At 40.2% G+C, this 19,077-nt stretch overlaps 1 protein-coding gene and 2 long non-coding RNA genes across 3 annotated transcripts in view; 2 read left to right on the forward strand and 1 right to left on the reverse strand.

Moving 5' to 3' along the window:
• The window catches only part of LOC137484680 (uncharacterized), a 34,054-nt gene that overhangs the window by 1,313 nt on the left and 13,664 nt on the right, over nt 1–19,077 (forward strand). The window contains exons 2-6 of the long non-coding RNA XR_011004955.1: nt 8,338–8,395; nt 8,469–10,026; nt 13,469–13,545; nt 13,908–16,442; nt 17,409–17,468. This is a non-coding gene — a long non-coding RNA (uncharacterized lncRNA). The remainder of the gene's footprint in view (nt 1–8,337; nt 8,396–8,468; nt 10,027–13,468; nt 13,546–13,907; nt 16,443–17,408; nt 17,469–19,077) is intronic.
• SUSD2 (sushi domain containing 2) lies at nt 446–18,349 on the reverse strand. The gene is made up of 15 exons (XM_068208712.1): nt 17,606–18,349; nt 16,148–16,352; nt 14,660–14,811; nt 13,996–14,163; nt 13,596–13,770; nt 12,026–12,227; nt 10,905–10,990; nt 10,421–10,689; nt 9,303–9,446; nt 8,742–8,897; nt 7,444–7,692; nt 6,085–6,357; nt 5,399–5,581; nt 1,036–1,126; nt 446–726 (listed from the first exon to the last, which is right to left on the reverse strand). Exons 1-15 carry the CDS (start codon nt 17,670–17,672, stop codon nt 714–716), a joined length of 2,433 nt encoding a protein of 810 aa, XP_068064813.1. The 5' UTR covers nt 17,673–18,349; the 3' UTR covers nt 446–713.
• LOC137484682 (uncharacterized) lies at nt 722–5,567 on the forward strand. The gene is made up of 2 exons (XR_011004957.1): nt 722–3,469; nt 3,540–5,567. It is a non-coding gene; the product is annotated as an uncharacterized lncRNA (long non-coding RNA).

Genomic DNA, 19,077 nt, shown 5'->3' on the forward strand with positions numbered 1-19,077 from the left:
TTCTACAAAGTTTTTACCTGGCCTGTGAGACATTTTAGTAATGATAGAACAGCTTTGTTAAAAAGCAACCAACATGAAAAATACCCCCGCACTAACAGTTAAAAAAAAACTTTAAAAAAGTTGCTCTGTCAGGAACAGAAGTAGGGCAAACATCCTTTGTACAAGGTACATCCTTGTACCCCCTTTACAACACTGCTGTGTAATCAAACAGCAACCCATACAGGGAGAGAACAATTTGCTATTCTGAAGGGGAACAATCAAAATAATACAGTTTGTAGGCCTTAACTATTGTATCAATACACAGTGTGGATGCATCTCACTTTTAGCATACAGAAACCTTCCATATAAAGCTGTAAGGTTGATTTTGAGGGGAAAAATATGCTTACATTTCTTTTGGCCTTTGTGACACATACAGAAAGCAAAAAATGGTCTTCATGTAGTAGCATGTCTTTACATATAAATTTTAATATCACAGCATACTATGCCACATTCTTATTTCTTTGAGCTTAATTCCTAGTGAATGTAGCATTTTTAAGCTGATAGAATACTGAAAAACAATAGCAGTGTTCTGTTAGCTTGGCACTGTGCTTTTTTTTGGTGACAAGTTGAGAAGTATTTAGTCCTTCCTCAAACATACAATCTTCTTTCCAAGGGCTGTAACCCCATTTTGTTTCCATTCACTCCATTTCAATTCCATTTTATTTGGCATTCTATTACCTGTGGACACTGGAACAGAGAAGGCTTAAAAATTTGTAACAGTTGCTAGCAAAGTTCAGAAAATCAACCATATCTCCATTTCAATCCACCGGTATTCCTAGGCAATACCATTTTCATTCACTAGCTGCCCTCTTTCTCCACCAATCAGTTGCACACACAGTTGATAAGTGTTTATACATCAGTTGCACTTTTTTTTTAACCTGTAGCACATTGGCAGTTTGTTGCCAGTGGTCATTATTAAAGTATTATTTAAAAAGTCATAGCAGTTGCTGTTACTTTAGGAGGTTCGTTTGTGTTTTCAGTTCAGTTAAGGCTTACCTCTCCTTTCTGCATAAATAAACCAGACGTCCCAGGACTGCAAGGCCAACTATTCCAAATACACTGCCAATAACAATTACTTGTTTGATAGCTGAAAAACAGAGACCAACCACAAAAAACCCATGAAGACTTTGATATCTATTTCTCCATATCTGTTTGAATGTAGTCGCATGACAATTTTTTAAATTGTACATATAGTACAATTCTTTTCTGTTCTCTTTATTTGTGGAGCTGCCTCCCTTGGCATGGGGATTGGACTAAATGATGTCCAGAGGTCCCTTCCAATCCTTTACCCTTTCAGATTCTCTGAAACTGGTAAAGATTAGGAAGTCACAGAATTCCTACATTTGATTGTTAGGGCAGGTGGTTGCAAAAGCTTTGTAACACAAAGGGTGGCTAGTGGTTAATATGTAGTCAACATTTTGAATGTGGAATATTGATGTGGAACTGTCAATCCCAACTGAAATGGTTTTCAATCCTTATTCCATGCGGTTTGATTACTTTAAATAGTGCCCCTATTTTGGCATTAAATTTTGAAACTACTTTTGCTGCTTAATTATTGACATAAAAGAGAAGTGACTGCTCTGATGTGGGTACATTGAACTGCATCAGAGAGTTTGAACACACTAAAACACGAATTGTATGAACTTGATTCTGTGACTGCCTAACAAGGACACCTGAAAGAGAGAAAGAAACCAGATATGAAACACATTTTGAATAGAAATTATTATTTTGTTTTCTTATTCTACTAAGCAGTGGCAGATTACCATGTCGCGTAGGAATATTTGTAAAAGTTAGGAGATGCAGCATGTGGAGTGAACTGTATGGGAGAAACAATGATTCCTGCATTTTGTATCTGAGCCTTAATACATCGAGGCTGCATTTTTGTCAGCCCTTCCTTCCATCACTTTGTCACACCTGCCCCCTAGCACACAGTGATGGCAGAGTGACATAACAGACACTTCTGAGATCCTAGAACAGATTATTCAGCTGCTGATTTGGTTTATAGTGAAGTTTAAGGAAAGAAATGGGATACATAAACTGTTTCATAAGCATTGGTCCATCATCCAGTAACTTCTGAACAAGGCTCAAAACCAATGTTTGGCTTACACATCCTTCACAGGGAGGCACCCAGTCTCTGCCAAGTGATGAGAACCCACCACTGGTTGAAGTAGTTAGTCCAGTAGTGATTTCCTCTGTTGTGAAATCTTTGTGTTTAGAAAAAGCACAGAAGACTAATGAGATTTCTGACAGCTTTTCAAAATGAACAGCATTTACACAGAGCCTCAGACTGGAAAAGGAAATCTAAAAGTGAATAGAGGAGGCGGGGGGGGAAAGGAGAAAGTAACCCAAAAGACAAACAAAACTAGATTGCCCTTAATATCACCATATTGTCTGTCTCAAAAAGAGACATAGGTATGTACATATGTTGCCACTATCTTATGATTTTTAGCTGGATATTACATCTGATTTTACTAGAATCTCCTTTTTGCTTTTGCTAGATGGCTTCTTTGTTCTTCCTCTTTGTGATATTCTATGAAGAGAGCTTGCTGTGGTACTGGCATGACTTGCAGTGGGATTGTAATTAGAAGCATAGCAAAATAATTATTAGCAGAGGATTTCCATGGAAACTTTAGTCCAAGGAAACAAAACTCAAAAACAACAATATGCAGACCCAACAACATAATTTGTATTTGAAGTTTCAAAATACCTAAATGGATTTTGTAAAATAACTGGCATTACATTTTCTTGTTTCCACCTCTTTTCCTATCCAATTTTCCTGGTTCCCATGTCTTTATTTAAAATATTCTCCTTTGAAATGTCATATAGCAACTAAAAAACCTTGATGATTTGCAAGACAGAGCTTGAACCTGATGTGTCACAAAACTGCAGCATCATGAACACAGCACTGTAAAGAAATACACCTGTAAGCTTAGAATAACGGAGGGCTGGGCCCTGGGCTCCTGACCAGCATGAAAGAAATAATTTGACAAAGTGTGTGTTTAATAGTTCACTTTCAAAGTAAAAAAGTGACTGCTGATCACAGTGGCTAGGTCAGTGGTCACCCATTCAGGCACCCAGAAATTGGGAAAGGCTGTCCATTAATTTTGTCAGCGTTTTCCTGGTGTCAAGAAGGTCTTTGTCACAGGACTTGGTAAAACAGCAGTATGCTGCTGTGTAAAGAGAAAAGCAATAAAGAAAACCGACCTCAAAAGCAACAGATTTTGACAACACAAGGACCTTTTCTGTACTGGAGAAGAGAAGGCTTGGGAGATGGAGAATAGAGAAAGTAGCTAAATAGAGAAGTAAGACAAGGAAAACTGGCACTGGATTTCAACTATGTCTTGGACCAGAGGCAGAAATGTATTTAGTGGAAAGCAACTACTAGCTGTCCATGCTATGAAAAGATGAGAAGTTTAGATAGAACAGAAATGTATTTAGTGGAAAGCAACTACTAGCTGTCCATGCTATGAAAAGATGAGAAGTTTAGATAGAAGTGAAAGGAACTTTGAACTGTATTGCCTCTCTTCTCAGTAGAGACCTGGGCCTGTCAATAAAATAGCCTTCTCAGACAAACACTGACATCTAGCAGAACACCTTAGGGAAGAAGGAGAAACAAGGCTAGATATAAATGCCACTAGTAGTAGAAGTAAGAAAAAAAGAATGGAGAAATTTGTATTTGATGTTTTGTTGCTCAGTTGTTGATATTGTCAGTATCCTGCTGCTGTGGACAGCACTGCCATACTCCAACTTCCTGCAGCTAATAAAAACCATGCTGCAGGATGCATGAATTTTGGTTCACATAGCAAATTAACTAGAACACCAAATATCAAATAGTAAGGAAGATCTTTGTTACAATAAGATCAATCAAATTCTTTCACACCTTGTTTTTCTTTGTCACCTTTCAGGAAAGCATTGGAAAACATTGTGGGTTTTGTTTGCTCCTCCACAAAGCTGTGTCATGTCTCCATCATTCCGAATGCAATCAATCACTGCATATCTTCCAGCTCCTTTTCTCTGATCTCACAGGGCTGCCTTTCTGTCCCCCTTTTGCTAGTGTAAATGTCAGCATCTGTTTTGCTTATTGAGACTGACTGGCTCTTATCCAGTATGTATGTGGTTGATGGCAGCAGTGGAAAAATATTCTTAGCTTGCAGCTTGGCAGAAAGTTTTGCCATTGCCTGTTTAAGATCTGGCCTTTGCGAATTTTTCTGCTGCCCAAACTCACTGCAGTTCATCCTATAAATATTACTAAGTTCAGAACTGCATTGGAAATGTACAAGCAATTGGTACAGGCAGCAGAGGCTGATGAAATGTGCCAGCATGGCAGGAATTCATTGCTGATGTGAAGTGCACTTTCCACATTTCTTTGGAAGGGTCTTAGAATGGAGAATCTGTTAGTATGAATTATTTGACGAGTGCTTTTGGGAGCTATTAACTCAGCATTGAAAGTGCTTCAACATGCCATCTGGCCTTGCACCATCCTGGTGCTTTGAAATATTGCCATCTTGAGGACATTTGGAGTGTATGTGGTGAATGAATAAAAAGAACATTTTGGGCCATTTTCTGTAAATCATAGAGACAGCCTATGCTACTAAACTGCTACTAAATCCAACAATCCCAGGCTAACTGATAATCTGTTAGTAGTAACACAAGAGGGGTAATAAATCTATGTTATTTTTACTAAATCATTCACAAAACTTGTACTGCTACAGAATAATAGAATTATGTTTTGAGATAACATAATCTTTTAGAAAAAAAGAGTGGAAGGGTGCAACAAGTATGGGCTGTGTCTGCTCTAATCACAGAATCACAGAACAGCTGAAGTGGGATGGGACCTCTGGAGGTCATTTTGTCCAACTCCCCTGTTCAAGCAGGACTACTCAGAATGAGTTGCCCAGGACCATGACTTGACAACTTTTGAATATCTCCAGGGAGGGAGACTCTGGAACTTTTCTGGGCAAGCTGTGCCAATGCTCAATGATAATCACAGTAAAAAAGGGGTTTCTGATGTTCAGAGGGAAGCTTCTGTGTTCAGAGCATGCCTGTGGCCTCTGGTCTTGTCCCTGGGCACCACTGAAAAAATCCTGGCTCCATCCTCTTTTTACCCACCCTTCAGGTACCTGTACCCATTGATAAAACAAAAACTTTAAAACCTCCACCAAAATGCACAAAACCACCATAAGTCACCTGTTATTAGATTTGAATAATAGTCTTTCTAGAAATTCAGACATCTCATATCCAGTGTTTTACCAAGTAAGAAAAGTTGCTTTTGCCAAGGGCCATCAGGTTATACTGAGATTGCCTTGTCCATGATAATGACTTTTTAGTGACAACATGTGATATCTAAAAGGCAACAGACCTGTTACTGGGCTGCACTGGGGTGCATCTCCTGACCAGGCTCCTGACACTTGGCAAGTTCTTTCCTGTGACCCCGTGAGTTCATAGCCCTCATTGCAGGTGAAATTGATGGTTGAGCCCAGCAGGTAGTTAGTATCATTCTTTCTTCCGTTGGTTGGGTGATCCAGCCAGCCACAAGAGATCACTAATAAAAGAGACATATCTGGTTAGAGTATTTAGGACTTAGACCTGCAAATCTCCATTACAATGATCAAACAGCATTTTAGTGGCAACTCGTGGAAAAACAAAGATTTTTTTAGGCTATCTGAAAGACAGTACTTTCTGCTACTTTTAAAATTTATTTTGAAGTCCACGGATGACAGCTTCATGCATAGAAAATGAAGATAAACTTTCTACGCTGTGGTGTTATAGTGGAAGAAATGGAAAGAAATTTATTTTAAGCTTGCCTAAGTATTCTATTAGTACAGAGATTTCGTGGTACAAAGATTATTTATAAGTGCATGAACCTACAGTTAAGTAAAGCCTCCTCAAACAGAGTTAACCCTTTAGATGCCCTATAGAAATAACTGTAGTGATGCTCCCTATGGGCCGTTCACTTAAGGTTTGGACTTGATGATCCCAGTGGGTCCCTTCCAACTCAGAATATCCTGTTATTCTGTAATGATGTTTCGTGGAATGTTGTATTACCTGGCTCTAGATGTTCTACCAGCAGCTTGTGATTCTGATGGGAAAGTCTTGTGGAATTTCCCACTTGGAGGCTTCTTGTTGTCAGGACATCGAATCTGCAGAATGGGTCAGAGCCACAGTGTAAGACCATCTCTTCTAGCACGGGATCAGCAGGGTCTTCATGAGGGGAGAACGCGGGCAGAAAGGAAGCATTGTGCTTGTCCCCATAAAAGAAACTGTCCAGTAAGAACTCCGTGTCATAAGTAAAGAGAGAAGTTCCATTTTCAATAGCCCCTTGGGAGACAGAGACAGAATGAGAGATTCACATGTAACATTGCCAACATAGACCACCTTCTGCTACTAATCCAAGTGTTTATCTACAGAAATGTAGCTAGAGCTGGAAGAAATATAGGAAACCCTATAGCATCCTTCCAGCTCAAGATTATTTTCCTTTTCATATGCAACATCTTAACTTAACACTGAAGCTGGTGTTTATTTAACCTGCTGTTTGACCCTTTTCTTAAAATTAGATTAAAATAATTGTTTAGCTGTGATTTTACATAAAGATGGTTTTATGTGCCTCCTAGCAAGATGGTGACAACAGACAGAGCTACCTAAAGCAACCATTACAAGCATCACAGATCCTGAGTCTGTATGCCCCTAAATTCATCATGTCTGCCATGGTCCTGCCCTTTTTTTTTCATTCTGCTATATCAGAAACTTCCTGAGGCTGAAGCAGTGAGACTTTTCAATATGATCTGAACCCTGGAGTATGGTTACACTGTGCTCACTACAGAGATAATTGGTAGCTAGAGTGTATTTTGCATTATGTTTCTGGCCCACCTCCTAACCTGATGTCAGAAGGAATGCTGACCAATCTAGTGCTGCAGATTAGACAGAGCATCTTAATCACCCATTAAATGATAGAAGCCATTCTTTTACACACATCCCCTCACCCCCTTTTCTTTAAAGGGACAATTATTAAATTGTGAGTTAATAAATGATCTTTTAAATTGTCAGCATGGCACATGATGAAAACATTGCCAATATTCTGGGAAAAGATAGATGGCCCTGGGTTTTGCTGAACCTCTGTAACACTGTAGTCTGCTGAAGCCGTGTTCAGCTGACCATAGTAGATGGTATTCTGAAAGTGTAAGCTGTGAAATACAAGGTCTGACTCCTGATGGAACAAAGTGCTGAACACTCCATCATGGTTGTGTTTTCACTCCCCAAGTGGGTAGAGGAGTGCATATTTCTCTTACTCCCTTCTCTTCCCCCAGTACTGGCTGCTTGGCACAGACTTCATTCCCTAGTCCTTAAATCATGAGCTGTTTTGAATTTGTAAAGAAAATGTAATAATAGGCCAGATAAATTACTTACAGCTAGCTCCAAACTCAAACACCTGCTGGGGACTTGCATGAACTGACATGGTGGTTTTATTCTTGAAGGTGTAGTCATCCTCTGGATTGCCATTCATTACCCCAAAGAGACCCCATGTGTGATTCATAAACTTCTCTGGGAGTAGAATTGTCAGGGTCAGAAATCCTCCACTTCCCCTTATTTCCACTCCAGACCCAGAAGAGAACATCACTGTGATGTTCTGATCAGGTGTAGAATAGAGATACAGACCTACAACAATGAGAGGAAAAGGACAAAATAGCAAATTATCCATAGTGAAAAAAAATGTTGTGTTTTAGCATCAGTTAAAACCATCAGTTTTAACCATTTTTCATACAGCTTCTCCTCCCTTCCACTCTGAGCTGCACTCTGAGAAGCATTTAAAGGGAAGCCACACCTTCACACTACAATTGTGATTAGATGGCTTCTAGGGAGTGGCATCAAAGAAAGATCCACTGTTGATATAAGATGCCTTCTGCCAGTGTCCCAGCCCAGAAGCTTAAAGATATGAGATGTCCACAGCAGAGAGTGGCTGTGAGCTGGAAGCACCGCTCCCAGGGGTCACAGTTTTCCTCTCTTTCTCCCTTGTCTTGTCAACACCTCCCTAATATGGCTTCTTCTCCAGGCCCCCTCAATGTCCCTTCCATTTTGTTTTCCTCCCTGCATCTCTGCTTCTACAGCTCTTTGTCAGTGTGGCCCTCCACCTGCTCTTCAGCCACGTGAGAAGAAATAATTGCTAGCCACAGAAATTTTCCTCTGCTGAATAGGAATAGGGGGATTAAAATTGAAGTGATGTATGATGAGTATTTGTCAAATTATCATTAAGACTAATCAAATGATCACAGCCCTGTTGGACAAAAAGTCAACTTTTAATAGTGTTTTTGGCAGAAGAATAGAGGAATAATATCTGACCTATTGAGAGAGCTCTCAATAGGTAAATGTGAAATTCAGTTTTAGTTTAGTATATATTTTAGTTATATTTTACTGTATTTCATTTTATTTGGTAGGCTTCATTGCATTAGATGCAGTAAGCTCAAAGGAAAATGTAGAGGACAGAGTTTTTAATTCCATTCACTGTCCACTGGATGAGGAAGAAAACCATTGCTCTACAAACAAGTGAAAAAGAACATAGAAACCATGGACATTGAAGGCACCTGTTAAAACACTTCACCAAAGGATGCTGAAAAGAGAGTTGAAATGCATGCACCTAGAGACACTTTTAACTGTCCATGGGTTCCATCAGGATGGAATTGCTTACAAGGCTGATATGTGTAACTAACCTTTCAAGTCCATCCAAGTTTGTTCAGAGAAGCTGAGAACCCTCTGGTTCAAGAGGACCTCCAGATGCAAATCCTCAGAGTAGCGCACTTCAATCACATCAGAGTTGTTCTCCTGCATGGCCACTGCAGACAAGCCTGTCCCCTGAGCCCCAGTTCCTTCCAAAGAAGAAAAAAACCAACAATGCTATCAAAATGCATCAGCTGGCAGCTGTGCCTATTGACTGATTTCTAGAACTGGCCTTATGGTTCCTTATTGATGAGAATGGGCATGGTGAGAAATAAGAATTCTTTTTGTGAGCTCTTAAAACACAGTAGAAAACCTTACACTTCCATTACTCACACCCAATAAAACTAGCAATTAAACTTTGATTGGGAAGTTTTTCCTGAAGATGTTGTCTGCTTTCTGATTATCTTCAGAATGGTGACCGTTCACAAATGGCCAAAAAAGAAGACTAGAGATGACAGGAGGATTGCTGCAAAGTGCAAATCAAGCAAATATCAAATCTCAATTCTGCAAATCTCAGAAGTTCAGAAGCTCTGCTTCCTCTCTTACCGACTTACCATTGGAAAAGTGTGCCTGCTGTGTCCTCCCTTGCACTCTCAGGGATGTGAGATCAGACTCTGCCAATGTGTATTCTCCTAGGCCATTGAAGGTGAAGTTCAGACCATCAAATGTAAGGAAATGAGGATCCCCAAAAGCAGATGCTATTTTTAAAAGCAGAAAGAGAATTAAGAACAAGCAAAAATCACAACCTGTTACTCCTCAAGTTCATGAGAAAGGAAAGAGGCTAGAAGTCTGAGTCACATGAAATATATGGGGAGATTTGGACACGAATACAGGGCTATTGCCTTATCTTTGCATCCATATCCCTTATCCCCTTTTGCATTTCCAACTTCCATGTAAATTGCTCCAAGTTGCTTCTAATTTATCTTCCTTTGTATGCTTTAATCTGTGCAGTAATTAATACAATGCACCTTGCCATCAAGTTGTAAAGTTGTATTTTCACAAATTCAAACACTGCTTCTGCCAGTACTTTTGATGGGGTTTCTTTTAGCAGCCAGACCACTCATTCATGACCCCTAAGTACCTAATGCAATGTCCTCTACAGTTTTCTCCTTTTTTTCATGATGCAAACTGCTGCCTTTTTGCACTATATGGGAGGCCAAGTCCTGCTGGACACCTCAGCATCTGAGCAGCATAGAAGGCAAAACATGTGGTAGCAACAGAGGTATGGCAAGTCTTGAAGACTGAGTTAAAAGCAAGTGGCAGAAAACCAGACACATTGTAAATTGTAAAACTTTCTTATGTGATATGCATATTTCTCATCATGACAGCTTTTTTAGCTACTTCCTACCTGTCATTAACCATTTCTAACCACCTTTTTTTCTGAAGAAGTCCACACCGATGATATAAAGTTGTGGATATTGACTACCATTGACTTTGGCTATTTAGGTTCCAGGGGTGAGTGAGATGCTCAAAAGCAGAAAATCTTGCAGCACAATTAAAAACCACATACAGGTTTTGCAAGTGATGGATCAATAGAAAGCTTCCATGGAATTTTTCCACAGGACATTGTACCCTCACCATTGTCAACTCATATATGCACATATACAAATATTCTAAAAGCCAACACTGGATCAAAAATCTATACTCCACAAGGAAAGTTTGAAGCCCTTACCAGCTCGGGACGGGCGGTACGTCCTGCAGTCACTAGAGGGCCGCCTTTTCATATAGAAGTCACAATTATCAGACCACAGGCAGCAGTAATAGAAGCTGATAACATCATAAAGCCAATGGGAAAAGCCAGGTATCCGGGGAGGCTTTAAGAAAGGTGGTGAACCCCAGTCATGTCCTCGGTCAGGTGTGCTGCCTCCGGTGGAGTCGTGCGTGAGGATTTGGGTTCCTGTGGAGCCATAGCAGCACTGCTGTCCAGCCCCATACTGGGGACTGATTGAGAAAAGCAGCAAGAAAATCATTAATTAGCTCTGTGGAGTCTGTTTCTATTTAGGGGTTGCTTACTGACTTTTTATGGATACAGATAAATATTTAGTTTGCCAAGCTTTATCTGATGTCCAGTTAGACTTCACCCCTGACTTCTTGATGCTGCTGTCTCTGAGGTGAAAGAATTAATCAAAAATTTCAGTTTAAAAAATGTTCTTTACCTGGCTTGAATGGCTCTTACACAATGCACAGCACCAGGATGATAAGTACACACGCTCCCCTTTTCAATGTCGCAGCCGTAATCTGTCTGAAAAAGATCAATGTTCACACTTAATGGGGTTCTTTCCTCATTGTCCTTTCTGTTCTTACGTTCTGTTCCCACCCTTTGTATCTGACATGTGTGTAAAGTTGACATGAACTGGTTAAGGTTGTGTTGAATAGTGTGGAATGGTGGGAAAAATGGTGAATTTAATACTGAAGTGTCTGGAGCAACATATCTGACCTGAGCATTTTGCAGTCTGTTACAACAGACCTTGAAGAACAAATGCAGTGAGATGGGGATTCAACTGTAAGTGTACAACAAACACAGGCACAACAGAGTAAATATTTGTTCCTAGACAGAGGCAGTAGATCTATTTTTTATCTTCACAAGCTTTTATACATAATGTTTGGAACTTCATAACCAGACTAGTAACAATGTTTACCTTCTTTTCTTTTTTTTAAATGCATAAACACATGCCACCATTTGGTATTATAAACAGGAGAGGAAGTCACTCTCATCTGGTCCTCAAATCAGCAGTGCAAGTGAAAGTGTAGACTGAATAGCAATTGATTTCTTAGCTTTAGTTAGTTCCTCGATAACAGTGAAGCTCAGAAGGAGGAAGGAAGCAGGATAAAGGAAATAATGGATTACAGCTCTGGGCTTGAGCTCTGAAGTACAAGGCAGAAGGGTTTGCAGCAAAGTATGGTAAACTAGGCAGAAATAGTTTGTCACAGCATGGGATATCACCTTCAAACACAGACTGTCATCTTGTAGGATCTCGAATAAGTCATCCCTGCTCCCAGCTCCACAGAGGGCTTTCAGTCTGCCATTGGAACTACTGTTTTAATTCCTTGTTTGAATGTCATTTCCATCTCCTATTCTATAGGCACTTTTATTCATACTACCTAGATAAGCTGCATTTACCTCTGCCATCTGATATGCTACTTGGGCAAATCTAAATGTAACTTAATTTCCTTGTAACGATGTTTAGAGAGGGAACAGGGGTGTGTGTGGAGTTTGGCACTCCTTAAGCTTCCCCCTGGAATTGTAGGAAGCCAGAGGGATCAATTAATAACTTACATGGAACCTGCCAGTGTCAGCTCTTGCCTGTGCCAAGGTGCAAGGGCAGTCTATAATTTCTTCCATGAAGTTTGGAAGCAACCCTTCCTTTCTGTCCCATTCAATACATTTTGCAGTTGCCCATGCATTTGGGTCATTTCTGAAGTCTTTCTCAAGGTGCCAAGCCAATGCATGGTCTGAGCTCCAGATTGATGGAATGTTGCTGGAAGAAAACCCAAAAAATAGATCTGATAGCTGAACAAGCACTATTTTGATAGTAGCACTGTGGCTCAATTGCTAATTATAATTTAAAAGCATCTTTTGACTTTGAAGTTATTTCATTGCAATGCCCACTGCTTTATTTTTCCTTCAAAAAGTTATGGCACATCAATATTTTCCAAATTCAGGAGGTGACAGGACAGCATGCAGCAAGTATGCAATTATCAGAATGCATTTTAGTAATCATGATTCTGGCTTACATAGATCCTTTTAGAGGAATATTTTGTATTATGCCATTTGACATTGTAATTTAATTTAGGCCAGAATGAAGAATATCTGGATTCTTTAACAAAACATAACAACTGCATGCCAGAAATATCAGGACTAATGGCTACAGAAACCATTCAGAATCCTTGAAATGTTCCAAAGCCACTCTGCTTTTCCCCATGAAAAAAATACCATTTACAAAGTGTAATAAAAACCCTCTAGAAGGAGAAAAGGTTATCCATCTCTGGATAGCAGCTCCTAAATGTTCAGAAAGGTTCTGCCATATTAGCAATATGTTGTAGCACTGAAGAGTTGGCATTCACATACTCACAGAGTCTACACCATCTACATCAAATCTGCAGATATGGAAGAATTATGAAGGAATATCCATGGAGCACTTACACAGGTAGTTCACCAAAAATCATGGGAAAATATGCAATGAAGTAAAAGAAAATGGGCATAAAATTTGAAGGAATGCAAAAACCAGCATACAAAATAGAAGAGGAAGGCCTGTGGCTGCAGTGACTAAGTTCCACAATTAGGGACTCCTCCACAGTTGTGACTAAACAAAAGAATCAGCAGATCCTAGTCTGGTGAGAGCAGGGGTTTGGCTGGAGTAATTTTCTTCATAGCAGCCACATTTTAGATTTGTGACCAAGACAGTGCTGATAACACACCAGTGTTCTATCTCCTGCTGGCACCATGTCAAGGTCTTCTCTGTGTCTCATGCTGGCCCCCAGGGAGAAGGCCAGGAGGGAGCACAGCTGTGACAGCCAACCCAAACTGGCCAAAGGGATATTCCATGCCCTAGACCAGCATGTCCATCAATAAAACTGCAGTTTTCCAAAGCAGCCCTTACTGGGTGACTAACTGTGCATCAGTCTGCTCGTGGGAGACTTCATGATTCTTCCTCCGTGCTCTTCTTCACTTAGTAAACTGTCTTTATGTCAGAAGTTTTTCTCACTTTTGACCCTCGAGTTTTCTCCCCATTTTTTCACATGAAATGGAGCCTGAGTCTCAGTTTTGAAATGCCAAAGGAGACAACAGCTTATAAGGTAGATATTATTATTATTATTATTATTATTATTATTAGTGATGCACTTGCCTCTGCCCGTCAAAATAGTTGCTGGGTATAATTCTCAAAATTCCATAGTCCCATGTACTGTAATTTCCTTCGGCAGGTACAGGAATGAAAGAATATTTCCCTGTATTGGGGGTTTCTCTTGCCAAAGTATAAAGGTATTTCCATTCAGCCATCCAGTTTTCTGAATAACTGTCACCTGTCAGATTGAGGAAGAAAAGGGTTTTGGATGCTGGAAAAGAACAATTGCCACAAGACTGAAATTAGATGTCTCCACCCATATGTAAATGAAGAGGAAAAGCTGACATTATTGTCATCAGTTATTTATACTTGCAGGTCTCAGTGAAAGTGATCACAAGCTGTGCAGAGCTCTGCACAGAAGGTTTGTGTGTGATAAAAGCTTATAGGAAAAGGGTCACTTTACCTGTTTCCTGGTATCCCCAGACTTCTATGTTAACATGGGTGGCTGCAAGTGTCTGGTGTGTCCAGGTAAGAGTTAAGTTTCCACCAGTGTTGGGGGTGCCATAGTATTGCCATTTTGTCTCATTTACCAATGTGCATTTTTCTTCATCTGAAACTTTGCTGTGATGAACTGCATTGCAGAGTAGAAAAAGAGGGCTAATGACATTTTAGCTTTGCATAGTCTTGAAAAAGTGCTACCATATTATTTAAGATTTAGCAGGATTTCCCCTGGGTATGTTTTACACAGCACAGCATGTATGACATGAAAAGAATAAGCTGAAGCTGAGAAAATCAACCCTTACTAATACTTGCAGTCCTTAGATTGCAACACCACAGTGCAATTATTTGAAGAGGGGACAAAAAGGGATAGAAGTAGGGATGAAGTGGGAACTGTTTTGGTCAACTGCATTTTTAAGCAGGATTTTTTTATCAGTTAATGCTGCTGCTGCTACTCAATTGCTGTGAAAGTTCATTTCTCAAAAGAAGAATTAACATGAGGCCAGTGAGACTTTCTTTTCTGAGGCCTGATAAGGAAGAATAAAACTGATCAAAAAGAAAAGACTTATAATCTTGCATGCATGGAGGAAGAATACAGGAAGAAGAGGGATGCAGTAGATATAAGTAACCTGATAACCAAGTTCCAGAGTAGGGATACGTTATCCCAGCATCTGTAGAAACTTCAAAAGGGATGAAACCAGTCTCATAAAGCAATGGGGAGATGCAGTGGGCTTTTCCATCTTTGTCAATATAGCCACTGGTTATGATTTGCTGCTTGAACCTGTAGATGTTGAAAACACTTTTCAGCATCACCATAGATAGAAGGAAAATTCTGAATGTGCTTCAACAAGCAATCTTGTGTCGTGTGTGGATCTTTTCAAGTCTGGGCCTGTTTTGTTTGTAGCAGGGAACATAAACTGGAAAAATCTGCTCATTACATCAATGTGAATTCTGCTGTGAACTGCACAAATATACAGCAATGCACAAAACATCAATTTACTATTTAATTACTGGGGGAGGGAGACATAATAAATTAGCAATAAAGGGTCAACAGGAAGAGGAAGATAATGTTATAGCATTAGTAGGATTACAGGGTGGCTAACAGTGACCATGATGCAGTTATTGCAAATTTCTGATTTGTTTTTTTTTTATTCCTGGTAAGTCGTATGAGGGCAATGAAAGTAATTTCATGCTGTTCTAGAATTTCTGTTGCAAAGGTTAACTCAGAAGGCACTGCTTGTTATTTAACCATTTGGTTCCAGTTAGGGCTCATGCCCAGAGTCCTAGGGTATAACCCCACCTGTGACTCTCCAAGACTGATATATGGGGACTGCATATCTGCTCCAAGTATCAGAGCGAGCTGGGGCCTGCCAGGAAATAGTACCTTTGCTTGTCTGCACTGGAATTTGCCTTGGCTATAATTAGGTAACTCTGCAGGTACTTCGAAGTACACAGTTGTGTTTTACAGAATGAATGCCTTGGTCAAAGATTTTCCAAACAAAGAATTGAAAACCTTTTCAGGTACTGCTACCCAGATGGGAAGGACTCCAAAAATCTCACTCAGAACCTTCTGTGGAAATAATAGCACAACATCTGGGTCATGAGAATTCAGTGTACTGTATGTATTGCATGTGCCACATGCACCTAAGTGTGATACAGGTTGACACATTTAGGATCCACAGCTTTCTCTTACAGGAAAAACATCAGGCATCCTACCTACATTTCTGTCTTGCTGTTTTCTCATTCAGATTAAGAAATAAATACTTCTCTCCCACAAAGGGAAGTGCTAAAGAAATATTGACAATCAAGTGCCCTGAAAGGAAACTCTTTTCAAAAAGTCATTGTTTTAATATGTTAAGGGAAGAATGAGTAGAGTCATGATTGTACCACACAATAACTCCACCTAAAAGAAACAATCCTGTGTAGAAATACAGTCAGCAGGTATCCTTGAGGGTGAGATTGAGCAGAACTTTTGTGCATTTCAGGATTCTAACAGCTTTACAAAGTTTTCACTCCTGTATGGACCGGTCTTGTTTTGTGCTAATTGCCTATTTTTGGAGAGTGAGATTATAAAGTTCTGCCTCCCTTTGGCAGAGGAATATAAAATTATGGCCCACCTGCATTTTATCACTGAAGAGGCATCAAGAGCTGTGTTGTTAATCAAAAAGTCTTTGCCTCCCAAAAGAGATCCTGAGTATGGAGAAATTTGAAGACAAAATTCTTTATAATCAGGACAGCATATCCCCAAGGACTGGCATGTCACCTGGCAAGAACAGGTACCAAGCAGCTCCCCACATCGGTGTGCACAAGAGTCTTGAGCTCCTTGTTAAAGGAAGAAAAAAACAGTCAGGAATGTTAATAAACTCTTCTAGGTGTTCTCTGAAGCACAAGTACATCATCCAAAGGACTGCTGTAGGTAAATAAAATGGGCTGGTTATGTTAGTTTAGGAATGCATTTAGGTGAAGGTTGTAATCACCTGCATATTAAGGCTGCGCCATTTTGAATAGCAAAATATACTTATTTACCTCCCAGCCAGTATATAATTTCATGAATTCCATGGGTATTTTTACATGTAATAGACAGATAAATCTCCAGAGCAGCCCCTCAGTGAATGTCACTAATTACATTTATTTCTGAGAATAAGTCTTAAACATACCAGAACAGGGGTCCCCCATCAACCCAACATGGGAATCAGTAAGAACAGAAGGCCAGTGCTCTTGGAAAGTTAACATCAGCAATGAAATAGGCTCCAACACAAGTTTATCAAGAGCTACTGAAATGTCTTTGTTTTGTGCATTTCATTTGAATCTGTCCTTAACAAGGCGGGTGTTAGGAGCCCTGGGTACACAGACAGGGTGGGTAGGCTCATGGCTTACAGGCTGTCAGTAATTACTGGACTTCACATGGGAAACTACCCAACAAATAAAACAGTGAGAAGAAGACAGACATTACAGGAACACTGTCAAGAACAGCTGGATTTCACAAACAGTTAAGGGGGAGTTAAGTGAGATATAGAAACAGCAGGGAGCACTGAGGACCTTTTGGGAAGTGGAATCTTGCAAAGATAACACTGCTTGGGAACTATATCAAGAATACCATGCAATGCTGAGATGATCTAGGTAAGTATCAGAAATTCTAAATTTGGACATTGATCTTGCAAAACTGGAAACAATTATGAAAAAGTAACTAAGGGAGGATTGATTATTTGGGAGGACACAAGCAAAAAGAAAGGCAGGGATGAAGGTGGGTGGAAGAACAAGCACAAGAAAATGCAAAGAAGGGAAGCAAAACCACTCGTTTAGTATGGGAAGCTAGAAAGTTTTCCTCTGTCTTTAAATATATTTACTGCATTCTCCAGATTGTCTGTTTACTTAGAGAAGAGATCCACTGACCTGCTGGAAATTATAGAGGAAGGGATTGAAAATGAAACCATGCAGGTAAAAGCTGGCCTGTGTACCTTTGCTTTAGCTTTTAAAGATGGTATCAACAATTTCTTACCAAGGTGTGTATTCTGAAGTAGAGAAGTCAAAAAAGTTTGCAGTTAAAAGCAGCAAAATGTTTGAAAATCACTTACCTGCATTCCAAAGAGCAGTGAGGGTGGAAAGAATGAAGAAAGAAACATTTAAGCCAATGAATTTCATATTTTGTCCAGATGATTCAGGATAGCTGATGTGGTAATCTTCGTGCTAGTCTGGGAAAAGCCTTTAATGGAAACGGGTGTCCAGAAATAAACAAGATCCTTGCTGTTCAAAGGTTTATTGTAAATTACTGAAGCAAAACAAATTGAATGAAATGCTCCATTTCAGAGGTCATCTCCAGTCCAGGAAAAGATAGAAGGGGAGATAGTCACTGCAACTCCTTCACATTAACAGTCAAGTTTTTCTGAAAGGGGGGTAGATGTTTATTGTTTTACAAGCATTTCTGCTTCAAAGCTCAAGGCCATGGGGTCACTGGCAGAAGTTCTATGCTTTAATTTTGCTGGAGGAACTAAAACTTGTTATCACTTAGAAGAATGATAAAGAATACATGCTGACAGTACAGTTTTGTTCAGAAGATAATGAGATATTGAGGAAGCATTCCTACTGCACTGTATGTGACAGCATGAGGGCTGATTTAAGTAAAAGTAGACCCCTCCTCTTCCCTCATTTTAAGGGGTTAAATTGAAGGAAACTCACCCTTCTTCATCATTTTAAGGGATTAAATCAGGGGGTTCCCCTCCATTTCAGGGCACTTCTATCTCTTCCCCAGCACCACGTCTCTTGTGTGGGAGCAGTCCTTGGATATATGCAGTTTTGGAGGTGGAATTGTAATTCCGGCAATGGGATCCAGAGAGAGAATGACAGCAATGACAGCTCTTTTCCATAGGAAGGAAAGCACGTAGCCCCAGTGTCTCAGGTGCAGGTGACAGGCTGTCCTGGGGAGGTGAAGGTCCCCAGGTCCTCTCTGTCCTGGCAGCTTTTGTCTGGGAGCAATCTTCGGATGTGTTGAATTTCGTGGGTGGAATGTGAGCGGCGGGCACATGAGCAGTGAGTGAAATGACTCGCTGGTGGCACCTGGTGACTCACAGCAGAAATGAGCCCTTGTGCAGCGTTTGCGAGGGGTATTCGTGCTCAGTAACTGCAAACCATCACACATGCACAGGAACAAGAAATTGCAGGCTGGAGCTGGGCTCTGAAAGCAAGGAAGCTGAAAGTGTTTCTTTGGATAAACCCGTGTGTAGAAATTCCTTTTGTGTCTCATCAGTCTGGGTCTGTAGGACTGAATCTTTGCAATCAAGAGACAGTAGAGTTGCTAGTAACACTTAAACCTCTCAAATGTTGCTGTCTCTCAGAGAACTGGGCCAGCACTGAGCTACTCCCATGTGCCTGAAGAGCTTTGGGGAGGGGCAAGATGATGTCCCATTTCTGTCTGGAAAAAATGGCAAGAAAATAAAAAGTAGTTTCCCTTCTCTCTGTCTGACCCATAACTGAAGCAGTTCTGTAGGACAACGTGGACATCACTGCTCCCCCCCATTTGGGTGAAATATTCCTATAGTTCATAAATATT

This window comes from Anomalospiza imberbis, chromosome 18 (genome assembly GCF_031753505.1).
Source record: "Anomalospiza imberbis isolate Cuckoo-Finch-1a 21T00152 chromosome 18, ASM3175350v1, whole genome shotgun sequence".
NCBI classification, from domain to species: domain Eukaryota; kingdom Metazoa; phylum Chordata; class Aves; order Passeriformes; family Viduidae; genus Anomalospiza; species Anomalospiza imberbis.